Source organism: Cherax quadricarinatus, chromosome 67, assembly GCF_038502225.1.
Source record: "Cherax quadricarinatus isolate ZL_2023a chromosome 67, ASM3850222v1, whole genome shotgun sequence".
Lineage (NCBI taxonomy): Eukaryota > Metazoa > Arthropoda > Malacostraca > Decapoda > Parastacidae > Cherax > Cherax quadricarinatus.
The window spans coordinates 22,313,809-22,328,368 of record NC_091358.1 but is presented as its reverse complement, the minus strand read 5'-3'; the positions used below and the strand labels follow the sequence as shown (position 1 = coordinate 22,328,368).

Sequence of the window (14,560 nt, the reverse complement as noted above, 5' to 3'; positions counted from 1 at the left end):
CACCAGGAGGCCTGGTCTCAGACCGGGCCGCGGGGGCGTTGACCCCCGGAACTCTCTCCAGGTAAACTCCAGGTAAACTAGCAGTAACAACGTAGATCAACGTTTGGAGTACTAGCAGTAACAACGTAGATCAACGCTTGAACAGTTAAGGGGTTAAAAGAAGAGTGTTAACACAACGTGACATCAGTGAATCCCTGATGTTTTCCAGGTTGTTTACTCTAGCTGGCGCTCAGTTGAACTGGTGCTCCCACAAGGTAATAAGTGGTCCTAGATTATTTTAATATTCCACACACTGAGTGTGAAGACCCATTCTATAAAAATATTAATTTGTAATTCTTTTATGCACGATTTATACAACTTAAAAACAGTTGTGTAAACTGAGTCATGTGAGACATTTTTTGAGTCATGTAGGTGGGTACTGCAGTAGGCCTACTGGCCTAGCAGCCTATGCAATTAGTCCACTAACAACTAATGAAGGGAAGTGAAAAAATCTATTTATTTCGATATAAATAAATTTTATCGATATTATAGACAAAAGAACATTGTTATATTAAATGTTAATATATCTACACACTAAGTTGGTGGTTGTTTATGCGGCTCCGGCTTCCGCTTCCGCTTGTTCGGCCTCGCCTCCGGCTTCAGCTTCTGCTTGTTCGGCTTCAGCTCTGGCTTCGGCTTCTGCTTGTTCGGCCTCAGCTCCAACTTCTGCTTCAGCTTGTTCGGCTCCGGTTTCAGCTTCTGCTTGTTCGGCTTCAGCTCTGGCTTCGGCTTCTGCTTGTTCGGCCTCAGCTCCAACTTCTGCTTCAGCTTGTTCGACTCCGGTTTCAGCTTCTGCTTGTTCGGCCTCGGCTCTGGCTTCGGCTTCAGCTTCTGCTTCTGCTTGTTCGGCTCCTGCTTGTTCAGCTCCGGCTTCTGCTTCTGCTTGTTCGGCTCTGGCTTCTGTTTCTGCTTGTTCGGCTCCGGCTTCGGCTTCTGCTTGTTCAGCTCCGGCTTCAGCTTCTGCTTGTTCAGCTCTGGCTTTGGCTTCTGCTTGTTCAGCTTGTACAACTTCAGCTTCAGCAGCTTCGATTTCAGCAGCTTCGACTTCAGCAGCTTCAGCTTCAATTGCTTCAGCTCGTGCAACTTCAGCTTCAGCTTGTGCTACCTCAGTTTCAGCAGCTTCAGCTTGAGCAACTACAGCTTCAGCAGCTACAGCTTGTGCAACTTCATTTTCAGCAGCTACAGCTTGTGCGACTTCAGCTTCAGCAACTACAGCTTGTGCGACTTCAGCTTCAGCAGCTACAGCTTGAGCAACTTCAGCTGCAGCAGCTACAGGTGCAGCCTGCTTGGCACTGGGGGTGCGGCCAAGAGCAGCGCTGATGGCAGTGAAGTGCCGTTTCTTAGCATCGATAATGGCTGGGTCATCACCCGGGAAAATGAACGATGCGAACCGAGGATCTATGGTGTTGACGTCAGCGGCAGGAGATACCTCAGATTGTGGCCTGGCCAGGCACACCGCTGCCAAACTAAGTACAACCTGAAAAATGAAACAGGCACTTGTTACTTTTCACATGTTAACAACTATCAGGGTAAAAGTGTCCATAAGTTTGTCGTCGTTATGTGAGGGTGGGTGTTGGCATCGAGGGGAACGACTGGTGGAATGATGAGGTGAACAGTGCCATAATGGGCTACAAGAAAGTATGTAAAATCTATTTTAACTAAGAATTATATGTAGAGGAGAGTATAAGGAGTGTCTAATGTGTTCAGTTTATGTTCATGAACGGGAAGGTGACGAATGTATAGTTTCTTTAAGGAAAACACAGACGAGAGAATGTAAGAATTATATGGGAATAAATTATTATTGAAGAAAATTAAGGGTAAGACAGAAAGTAGGACTGCAGAAGAACAAGGAGGCTTTAGGAGGAAGGTGAACAATGCTTACCTGAAGGTAAACCTTTTTTTGTTGCACATTGTTCTTGGAAATATAGGATAGCAATTGTCGCAGTTGCTGTTTGCTGATTACACAGTAGTTTTTTTTTTTGGAAGATTCTGAAGAGAAGATACAGAGTTCGGTGGAGGAATTTGAGAGGGTGTGTAAAAAAATGAAGGAGTGAACATAGAGAGCAAGAAAAAATTTAGGTAATGAATGAGTGGATACGAGTTTAGAGGGAGGAAGTGAAGGTGTTGAGATATTTGTGAGTGATGGTGTCGTTAGATGGGTCTATGAAGGACCAGGTAAACCATAGAATACATATAGGAAAGAAAAGGTAGATGATACATTGACGCATCTGTGGACGGAAAGTCAGAGAAGGCAGAAAGGGGAATGTACCAGATTATAGTGTTACCAAACACTTGTATATATGGAACCAAATATTGGCACTGCTATACTCTCATACATTCCACGTTTTTGCCTCCATGGGTAAAGTTATTGGTCTCCACAGATGTCTCAGTGCACCATTCACCTCTCTACTCATCATCAATTCTATGGTGACCTCTATCAATAGCAAAAACCACAGACAAGTTCACTCATAGATATCTCGACGAGTTCACTATCTCCATACTTCCTCAACTCTCGTATCCAGTCTTTCAATATTCACATTTTTTGTTCTTCTCATCGCCTTGATCTTTCCAATGTTCAGTTTCAACTTCCTCTACGACAAATCCTTTCAAACTCAAATGTTGCAGCCGCAGTTAACATTATTGCAAGTGCACTGTGTCATCAGCAAACAACAACAGCTGCTGTACAGATGTAGGGCAGAATGTACCGTGTGAACCCCCATGGAGACTGTTGTTAATGCAACGGTGCGGGTTTGATCCACCTTCCACTAAACAATGTGAATCAGTCAGCATAATGTAGGCTCGACCCTACGTTCACTAAAGAGTGTGGATCATTCAACACAGTGTAGGCTCGACCCTACGTTCACTAAACAGTGTGGATCATTCAACACAGTGTAGGCTCGACCCTACGTTCACTAAACAGTGTGGATCAGTCAACACAGTGTAGGCTCGACCCTACGTTCACTAAACAGTGTGGATCAGTCAACACAGTGTAGGCTCGACCCTACGTCAATTAAACACATCACATTTCCCGTTGCAACAGCAGAAGTAACAGCAGCAATAACAGCAGCAGCAGCAGCAGCAGCAGCAGCAGCAGCAGCAATAACAGCAGAAGTGCCACTGTCAACTTACCAGGAAGTTCATGATGGTGCTGAGACTGATCAACTGTACACTTATCCAGAGACACACACTTTATATACCTACCTGCCACACACACACGTGTACACATGTACGCACACAGCATGCGACCATGACTCGTTCCAACATGTTTTTTACACCTTATCCCGGGCAGCTAGCTGTGCACCTACCTCGGTAAATATGTCCCCTGAAGGTCTCCAACCTACTTACCTCCACTGATAAAGGTCTTGTGTACAGTTACCTGCTCAAGTGTTCATGATCCAAGTGTACATCAAGGATGTACACTTAAGTGTACATATATGCCAAGGCTCTTGAGTGTACACTAAAGTGTGTGCATGTACACTTGAAGCGTACATGCACACCAAGGGTGTACATTTAAGTGTATCAGGTTAAGTGGACATGTTCATTCAGGTTGTATACACTTGTACATGTGTATCAAGTGTACACATAAATCAAAGATGCACACTTTAATGTACCAGATTAAGTGCACATGTATAATTGGGTGAACCAAGTTTAGTGTACAAGTACACCTTAGTGTACCGTATTTAATGTACATGTACACGTGGGTGTACCAGGTTAAGTGTACATGTACACTTAAGTGTACCACATTAAGTGTACAAGTACACTTAAATGTAACAGGTTAAGTGTACATGTACACTTAGTTGTGCCAGATTAAGTGTACAAGTACACTTAAACGTAACAGGTTAAGTGTACATGTACACTTAGTTGTAACAGATTAAGTGTACAACTACACTTAAATATAACAGGTTAAGTGTACATGTACACTTAAATATAACAGGTTAAGTGCACATATACACTTAATTGTACAAGATTAAGTGTACAAGTACACCTAAGTGTACCAGGTACAGCGTACATGTACACTTTAAGAGTATGCTTTGATTGCTAAGAAGCTTGAACACCCAGCAGGCTTGTCTAAGGGAGGTTGGAGTTAATATAGACGCGGGGTTTGAGGTGCTGTCGGAGTGATGGTCAATGTACTTCCTCTATTTAATAGCTTTCTAAAAACTTCGTTTTGATACGAAAATCATGCAAAACAATGCAGATTTTGACCCTAATGATTGATTTAAAACCAATGCATGTCCATAGAGGCGAGATTCAGCAAGGATTCCCCTGATTGTGACCTTTACGAGTTGTCCTGAAGGCTGAGGAAAATCCTTCAGAACTTTCAGACGAGTTTCTGATGCTGATGGAATAATATTCCTTAGGTGTCTGGAAGTAGGTGCCTGAAGTCATGAAAGTAGGTTCCTCAGTGGTAAGTAGGTGCTTGAAGTCATGAAAGTAGGCTCCTCAGTGGTAAGTAGGTGCCTGAAGTCATCAAAGTAGGTTCCTCAGTAGTAAGTAGGTGCTTGAAGTCATGAAAGTAGGTTCCTCAGTGGTAAGTAGGTGCTTGAAGTCATGAAAGTAGGCTCCTCAGTGGTAAGTAGGTGCCTGAAGTCATCAAAGTAGGTTCCTCAGTAGTAAGTAGGTGCTTGAAGTCATGAAAGTAGGTTCCTCAGTGGTAAGTAGGTGCTTGAAGTCATGAAAGTAGTTTCCTAAGTGGTAAGTAGGTGCCTGAAGTCATGAAAGTAGGTTCCTCAGTAGTAAGTAGGTGCTTGAAGTCATGAAAGTAGGTTCCTCAGTGGTAAGTAGGTGCTTGAAGTCATGAAAATAGTTTCCTAAGTTGTAAGTAGGTGACCGAAGTCATGAAAGTAGGTTCCTCAGTGGTAAGTAGGTGCCTGAAATCATGAAAGTAGGTTTTTATGCTTATAAATTGGCTGGAAAATAGGTATCAAAGGAGTATCAGAGTGTACTGTGGCATTTATGTACATCTGGACACCTTCGTACTCTCCTAATTTCCTTGTGGGGAGTTCGAGTCACGCTTCTTTCTCTCTCTCACACGCACAGGTGGGGCCAGGAGGTATGAATCGACCTCTCCAACAAGATAAGTAAGCACACACACACACAAACACACACACACACACACACACACACACACACACACACACACACACACACACACACACACACACACTCACACACACACACTCTAAATCAAAACACCCATGCCACATCCAATGCCCCCACCCACTACATTACAAACTTCACCCCCACAGCAACAACCCATAGTTCCTTACCAGGTCTCCCACTTCCCCAACCCCAATATACTTCCCAGACCACAGTCTTAGAAAAGAAGTTGAAGGTGTGGTATACAAATGCAGATGGAATAACAAACAAGTATGAGGAGTGGCACGAAAGAATCAAAGAGACATCCCCAGACATAATAGCACTCACAGAAACAAAACTCACCAGAATAATAACAGATTCAATCTTTCCATCCGGATATCAAATCCTCAGGAAAGACAAAGGGAGGAGAGGGGGAGGAGGAGTTGCACTGCTCATTAAAAACCAGTGGGGTTTTGAGAAAATGGAAGGAATGGATGGCATGGGCGAAAGGGACTACTTAGTAGGAACAATCCAGTCTGAGGGACATAAGGTGATAATTGCAGTAATGTACAACCCACCACAGAACTGCAGGAGGCCAAGAGAAGAATACGATGAGAGCAACAGAGCAATGATCGACACACTAGCCGAGGTGGCCAGGAGAGCACACATGGGGGGAGCAAAGTTACTAGTTATGGGTGATTTCAATCACAAGGAGATTGACTGGGAAAACCTGGAGCCCCATGGGGGTCCCGAAACATGGAGAGCCAAGATGATGGATGTGGTACTGGAAAACCTCATGCATCAACATGTTAGAGACACTACCAGAGAGAGAGGAGAGGATGAACCAGCAAGGTTGGACCTTGTATTCACCATGAGTAGTTCGGACATCGAGGGTATCATGTATGAAAGGCCCCTGGAAGCTAGTGATCATGTGGTTCTGTGCTTCGACTACATAGTTGAGCTCCAAGTGGAGAGAGTAGCAGGAATAGGCTGGGAAAAACCAAACTACAAAAGGGGGAACTACTCAGGCATGAGGAACTTCCTTCAAGACATTCAGTGGGAGAGGGAACTGACAGGAAAACCAGTACAAGAAATGATGGACTATGTAGCAACAAAATGCAAGGAGGCAGAGGAGAGGTTTGTTCCCAAGGGAAACAGAAATAATGGGAAGAACAGAACGAGTCCTTGGTTCACCCAAAGGTGTAGGGAGGCAAAAACTAGGTGTACTAGAGAATGGAAAAGGTACAGAAGACAGAGAACTCAGGAAAATAAAGAAATCAGCCGAAGAGCCAGAAACGAATATGCACAGATAAGAAGGGAGGCTCAGAGACAATATGAAAATGACATAGCATCAAAAGTAAAGACTGACCCGAAGCTGTTGTACAGCCACATCAGGAGGAAAACAACAGTCAAGGACCAGGTAATCAGACTGAGGAAGGGTGATGGGGAATTCACAAGAAACGACCGAGAGGTATGTCAGGAGCTCAACACAAGATTTAAAGAGGTATTTACAGTGGAAACCAGTAGGACTCCAAGAAATCAGAACAGAGGGGCACACCAGCAAGTGCTGGATGAGGTACATATAACCAAGGAGGAGGTGAAGAAGCTGCTATGCGAACTTGACACCTCAAAGGCGGTGGGACCAGACAACATCTCTCCATGGGTCCTTAAAGAGGGAGCAGAGATATTGTGTGAGCCATTAACAAAGATCTTCAACACATCATTTGAAACTGGGCAACTCCCTGAGGTATGGAAAATGGCAAATGTAGTCCCAATTTTTAAAAAGGGAGACAGACATGAGGCACTAAACTACAGACCTGTATCACTAACGTGTATAGTATGCAAGGTCATGGAGAAGATCATCAGGAGGAGAGTGGTGGGGCACCTGGAAAGAAACAAGTGTATAATTGACAACCAGCACGGTTTCAGGGAAGGAAAATCCTGTGTCACAAACCTACTAGAGTCTTATGACAAGGTGACAGAAGTAAGACAAGAGAGAGAGGGGTGGATCGACTGCGTATTTTTGGACTGCAAGAAGGCCTTCGACACAGTTCCTCACAAGAGGTTACTGCAAAAGCTAGAGGACCAGGCACACATAACAGGAAAGGCACTGCAATGGATCAGAGAATATCTGACAGGGAGGTAACAACGAGTCATGGTACGCGACGAGGTGTCAGAGTGGGCGCCTGTGACAAGCGGAGTTTCACAGGGGTCAGTCCTAGGACCTGTGTGTTCTTGGTATACGTGAACGACATAACGGAAGGGATAGACTCAGAAGTGTCCTTGTTTGCAGATGATGTGAAGTTAATGAGAAGAATCGAATCGGACGAGGATCAGGCAGGACTACAAAGAGACCTGGACAGGCTACAAGCCTGGTCCAGCAACTGGCTCCTTGAATTTAACCCTGCCAAATGCAAAGTCATGAAGATTGGGGAAGGGCAAAGAAGACCGCAGACACAATGTAGTTTAGATGGCCAAAGACTGCAAACCTCACTCAAGGAAAAAGATCTGGGGGTGAGTATAACACCGAGCATATCTCCTGAGGCGCACATCAATCAGATAACTGCTGCAGCATACGGGCGCCTGGCAAACCTACGGATAGCGTTCCGATACCTCAGTAAGGATTCGTTTAAGACTCTGTATACCATCTACGTCAGGCCCATACTGGAGTATGCAGCACCAGTTTGGAATCCACACCTAGTCAAGCACGTCAAGAAATTAGAGAAAGTGCAAAGGTTTGCAACAAGACTAGTCCCAGAGCTACGGGGATTGTCCTATGAAGAAAGGTTGAGGGAAATCGGCCTGACGACACTGGAGGCCAGGAGGGTCAGGGGAGACATGATAACGACATATAAAATACTGCGCGGAATAGACGAGGTGGACAAAGACGGGATGTTCCAGAGATGGGACACAGACACAAGAGGTCACAATTGGAAGTTGAAGACTCAGACGAATCAAAGGGATGTTAGGAAGTATTTCTTCAGTCATAGAGTAGTCAGGCCATGGAATAGCCTAGAAATTGATGTGGTGGAGGCAGGAACCATACATAGTTTTAAGGCGAGGTATGATAGAGCTCATGGGGCAGGGAGAGAGAGGACCTAGTAGCAATCAGCGAAGAGGCGGGGCCAGGAGCTGTGACTCGACCCCTGCAACCACAAATAGGTGAGTACAAATAGGTGAGTACAGGCAGTTGCTGGACCAGGCTACAAGCCTGGTCCAGCAACTGGCTTCTTGAATTTAACCCTGCCAAGTGCAAAGTCACGAAGATCGGGGAAGGGCAAAGAAGACCGCAGACGGAGTACAGGCTAGGTGGCCAAAGACTGCAAACCTCACTCAAGGAAAAGGATCTTGGGGTGAGTATAACACCAGGCACATCTCCTGAGGAGCACATCAACCAAATAACTGCTGCAGCATATGGGTGTCAACAAATCTGAGAATAGGGTTCCGACACCTCAGTAAGGAATCGTTCAAGACCCTGTACACCGTGTATGTCAGGCCCATATTGGAGTATGCAGCACCAGTTTGGAACCCACACTTGGCCAAGCACATCAGGAAACTAGAGAAAGTACAAAGGTTTGCAACAAGACTAGTCCTGGAACTAAGGGGCATGTCCTACGAGGAGAGGTTAAGGACACTCAACCTGATGACACTGGAGGACAGAGGGGACATGATAATGATATAAAATGCTGAGAGGAATTCACAAGGTGGACAGAGACAGGATGTTCCAGGGATGGGACACAGCAACAAGGGGACACAACCGGAAGTTGAAGACTGAGATGAGTCACAGGGATGTTAGGAAGTATTTCTTCAGTCACAGAGTTGTCAGGAAGTGGAACATTCTGGCGAGTGATGTGGTGGAGGCAGTATCAATACACAGTTTAAGAAGAGGTACGATAAAGCTCAAGGAAAATTGAGAGAGTGGACCTAGTATCGACCAGAGAAGAAGCAGGGCCAGGAGCTACAGATCGACTCCTGTATCAACAAATATGTAAGTACATAGGTATATACACACAAACACACACAGGGAGAGAAGGAGCAGAGGCACTGTGTGTACCACTAACAACAATCTTCAACACATATGTCAAGAGAGCGACTACCTGAGGTGTGGAAGACAGCAAATGTAGTCCCAATTATTTTTCGTTTTGAAAAGGGAGACAGTCACGAAGCATTAAAGTACAGAGCAGTGTCACTGGCATTTATAGTATGCAAAGTTGTGGAGAAGATTATCAGGAGAAGAGTGGTGGAACACCTAGAAAGGAATGAGCTTATCAAGCACAACCAACATGGTTTCAGGGACGGGAAATCCTGTGTCACAAACCTACTGGAGCTCTATGACAAGGTGACAGCAGTAAGACAAGAGAGAGAGGGGTGGGTGGATTGCATTTTCTTGGACTGTAAGAAGGTTTTGGACACAGTTCCACACAAGATGTTAGTGCAAAAGCTGGAGGACCAGGCAGGGATAACAGGGAAGGCACTACAATGGATCAGGTAATACCTGACGGGAAGACAACAGCGAGTCATGGTACGTGATGAGGTGTCAGAATGGGCGCCTGTGACGAGCGGGGTTCCACAGGGGTCAGTCCTAGGACCGATGCTGTTTCTGGTATATGTGAACGACATGACGGAAGGAATACCTGGAGTATACCTGGAGAGGGTTTCAGGGGTCAACGCCCCCGAGGCCAGGTCTGTGACCAGGCCTCATGGTGGATCAGGGTCTGATCAACCAGAAGTGTCCCTGTTTGCAGACGATGTCAAGTTAACGAGGAGAATTCCATCAGAGGATCACCTGGCAGGACTATGAAGGGATCTGGACAGACTGCAGACCTGGTCCAGCAACTGTCTTCTGGAGTTCAACACCACCAAGTGCAAAATTATGAATATCAGGGAAGGGCAAAGAAAACTTCAGACAGAGTACGCTGTAGGTGGCCAAAGACTACAAACCTCACTCAAAGAAAAGGATCTTCGGGTGAGTATAATACCGAACACATCTCCTGAGATGCACATCAACCAAATAACTGCTGCAGCATATGGGTGCCTAGCAAATCTAAGAATAACAGTCTGACATCTCAGTAAGGAGTCGTTCAGGACTATGTATACCGTGTACGTCAGTCCCATATTAGAGTATGCAGCACCAGTTTGCAATCCACACCTGGTCAAGCACATCAGAAAATTAGAGAAAGTACAAAGGTTTGCAACGAGATTAGTCCCAGAGCTAAAGGGTATGTCCTGCGAGGAGAGGTTAAGGGAAATCGACCTGATGACACTGGAGGACAGGAGGGACAGGGGAGAGGGACATGATAACAACATATAAACAACTGAGAAGAATCGACAAGGTGGACAGAGACAGGATGTTCCAGAGATGGGACACAGCAACAAGGGGACACAATTGGAAGTTGAAGACACAGATAAGTCACTGGGATGTTAGGAACAATATGGAAAGTGATGTAGGCAGGAGCCATACATTGCTTTAAGAAGAGGTATGATAAAGCTTATGGAGCAGGGAGAGAGTGACGTAGTAGTGACCGATGAAAAGGCAGACCCAGGAGCAATGAATCGATCTGCAACCACAATTAGGTGTGTACACAACACAATTAACTCACAGCAGTGTTGTGAGGTAATTAATTATTGTCGTCACAGTTGTGTAGTAATGGAAATTAAAACAGAATCAGAGTATGAAGCAAATTTCAATCACAGAGCGAAAAACTTAATGTGAGGGACCTGGGAGTGATAATGTCAGAGGTTCTCACTCACTTTCAAAGATCACAACAATGTATCTACCACATCTGCTAGGAAAATGATAGGATGGATAATGAGAACCTTCAAAACTAGGGATGCCAAGCCCATGATGATTCTCTTCAAATTGTTTGTTCTCTCTAGGCTGGAATATTGCTGTACAATAACTGTCCCCTCCAAGGCAGGTGAAACTGCTGACTTGGAGAACGTACAGAGAACAATAAAGTATCTAAATTACTGGGAACAGTTGAATTCCCTTGATCTGTACTCCTTGGCATGTAGGCGAGAAAGATACATGATAATGTACACGAAAATCGATCCCAATGGAAGCAAAAGACTCGGCAGACGATGCAACATTCCCTCAATGAAAAACAGGGGCGCCACTAGCACGATAAGAGACAACACAATAAGTGTCAGGGGCCCAAGACTGTTCAACTGCCTCCCAGCATATATAAGGGGGATTACCAATAGATCCCTGACTGTCTTCAAGCAGGCACTGGACAAGCCCCTAAAGTCAGTACCTGACCAACCAGGCTGTGGTTCGTACATTGGTTTACGTGCGGCCAGCAGTAACAGCCTGGTTGATCAGACCCTGATCCACCATGAGGCCTGGTCTCAGACCGAGCCGCGGGGGCGTTATCCCCTGAAACCCTCTCCAGGTAAACTCCACGTATGGTGTTGATGTACACCTGGGAGGCAGTTGAACAGTCTTGGGCCCCTGACACTTATTGTGTTGTCTCTTATCGTGCTAGTGGCGCCCCTGCTTTTCATTGGGGGGATGTTGCATCGTCTGCCAAGTCTTTTGGTTTCATTGGGAGTGAATTTCCTGTGCAATTTTGGTACTAATCCTTCTAGGATTTAAAAGTGCATTATATCATGTATCTTTCTCGCCTGCATTCCAAGGAGTACAGGTCAAGGGAATTCAACTGTTCCCAGTAATATAGGTGCTTTATCGTACCTGTACGTGCAGTGAAAGTTATCAGTACATTCTCCAGGTCTGCAGTTTCTCCTGCCTTGGAAGGGGCAGTTAGTGTACAGTAATGTTCCAGAGAATCATCACGGGCCGGGCATCCTTGGTTTTGAAGATTCTCATTATCCTTCCCATCATTTTCCTGGCAGATGAGGTAGATGTCAGAGTTCTGTCATGGTACAACCTGCACTATACGACATTAAACAACACCATATAACACTGTACAACATTATACAACACTATACAACACTATACAACACTATACAACACTATACAACACTATACAACACTACACAACACTATACAACACTATACAACACTATATAACACTATACAACACTATACAACACTACACAACACTATACAACACTATACAACACTATATAACACTATATAACACTATACAACACTATACAACACTATACAACACTATACAACACTATAAAACACTATACAACACTATACAACACTATACAACACTATACAACACTATACAACACTATACAACACTATACAACACTATACAACACTATACAACACTATAAAACACTATACAACACTATACAACATTATACAACACTATACAACACTAAACAACACTACACAACACTATACAACACTACACAACACTATGCAACACTATACAACACTATATAACACTATATAACACTATATAACACTATACAACACTATACAACACTATATAACACTATACAACACTATACAACACTATACAACACTATACAACACTACACAACACTATACAACACTATACAACACTATACAACACTATACAACACTATACAACACTATGCAACACTAGACAACACTGTCCAACACTATGCAACACTAGACAACACTGTCCAACACTATGCAACACTAGACAACACTGTCCAACACTATGCAACACTAGACAACACTGTCCAACACTATGCAACACTAGACAACACTGTCCAACGCTATGCAACACTATACAACACTATACAACACTAAACAACACTATACAACACTATACAACACTACACAACTCTATGCAACACTATACAACACTATACAACACTATATAATACTATACAACACTATACAACACTATACAACACTATACAACACTATATAACACTATGCAACACTATACAACACTATACAACACTATACAACACTATACAACACTATAAAACACTATACAAAACTATACAACACTATACAACACTATACAACACTAAACAACACTATACAACACTATACAACACTACACAACTCTATGTCGCATCCTGGGACACTGACCTAAGGAGGCCTGGTCACAACACTATACAACACTATACTCCAGATAACACTCCAGATACAACACAATACAACACTATACAACACTATACAACACAATACAACACAATACAACACAATACAACATACAACACTATGCAACACTAGACAACACTGTCCAACACTATACCACACTATACCACACTATACCACACTATACCACACTATACCACACTATACCACACTATACAACACTATACCACACTATACCACACTATACTACACTATACCACACTATACCACACTATACCACACTATACCACACTATACCACACTATACCACACTATACCACACTATACTACACTATACCACACTATACTACACTATACTACACTATACTACACTATACCACACTATACTACACTATACAACACTATACAACACTATACAACACTATATAACACTATACAACACTATACAACACTATACAACACTATATAACACTATACAACACTATACAACACTATACAACACTATGTAACACTATACAACACTATACAACACTATATAACACTATACAACACTATACAACACTATATAACACTATACAACACTATACAACACTATATAACACTATACAACACTATACAACACTATACAACACTATACAACACTATACAACACTATACAACACTATACAACACTATACAACACTATACAACACTATACAACACTATACAACACTATACAACACTATACAACACTATACAACACTATACAACACTATACAACACTATACAACACTATACAACACTATATAACACTATACAACACTATACAACACTATACAACACTATACAACCCGTACATAAATCAGTTAACTTAACAACCTTGAACTATAAGTCTGGGTCCCAGACTTATCAAGGTCTTACTGAGATGCCAGACCTATCTTACGCCACTCAGACAGTCTGCCACCCAGACACTCAGTCTGCCACCCAGACACTCAGTCTGTCACCCAGACACTCAGTCTGCCACCCAGACACTCAGTCTGCCACCCAGACACTCAGTCTGCCACCCAGACACGCAGTCTGCCACCCAGACACTCAGTCTGCCACCCAGACACTCAGTCTGCCACCTAGACACTCAGTCTCCAACCCAGACAGTCAGTCTTCCACCTGGACAGTCAGTCTTCCACCCAGACAGTCAGTCTGCCACCCAGACACTCAGTCTGCCACTCAGACAGTCAGTCTGCCACCCAGACACTCAGTCTTCCACCCAGACAATCAGTCTGCCACCCAGACAGTCAGTCTTCTACCCAGACAGTCAGTCTTCCACCCAGACAGTCAGTCTTCCACCCAGACACTCAGTCTGCCACACAGACACTCAGTCTGCCACCCAGACACTCAGTCTGCCACGCAGACAGTCAGTCTTCCACCCACACACTCAGTCTGCCAACCAGATACTCAGTCTGCAACCCA

At 44.0% G+C, this 14,560-nt stretch overlaps 1 protein-coding gene across 1 annotated transcript; it reads right to left on the bottom strand.

The window, feature by feature from the left end:
• Window positions 1-494: 494 nt before the first annotated feature.
• Window positions 495-3,213, bottom strand: LOC128699679 (uncharacterized abhydrolase domain-containing protein DDB_G0269086-like). The gene is made up of 2 exons (XM_070099446.1): window positions 3,169-3,213; window positions 495-1,516 (listed from the first exon to the last, which is right to left on the bottom strand). The coding sequence occupies exons 1-2, from the start codon at window positions 3,178-3,180 to the stop codon at window positions 590-592; spliced, it is 939 nt and encodes a 312-aa protein (XP_069955547.1). The 5' UTR covers window positions 3,181-3,213; the 3' UTR covers window positions 495-589.
• Window positions 3,214-14,560: the final 11,347 nt, after the last annotated feature.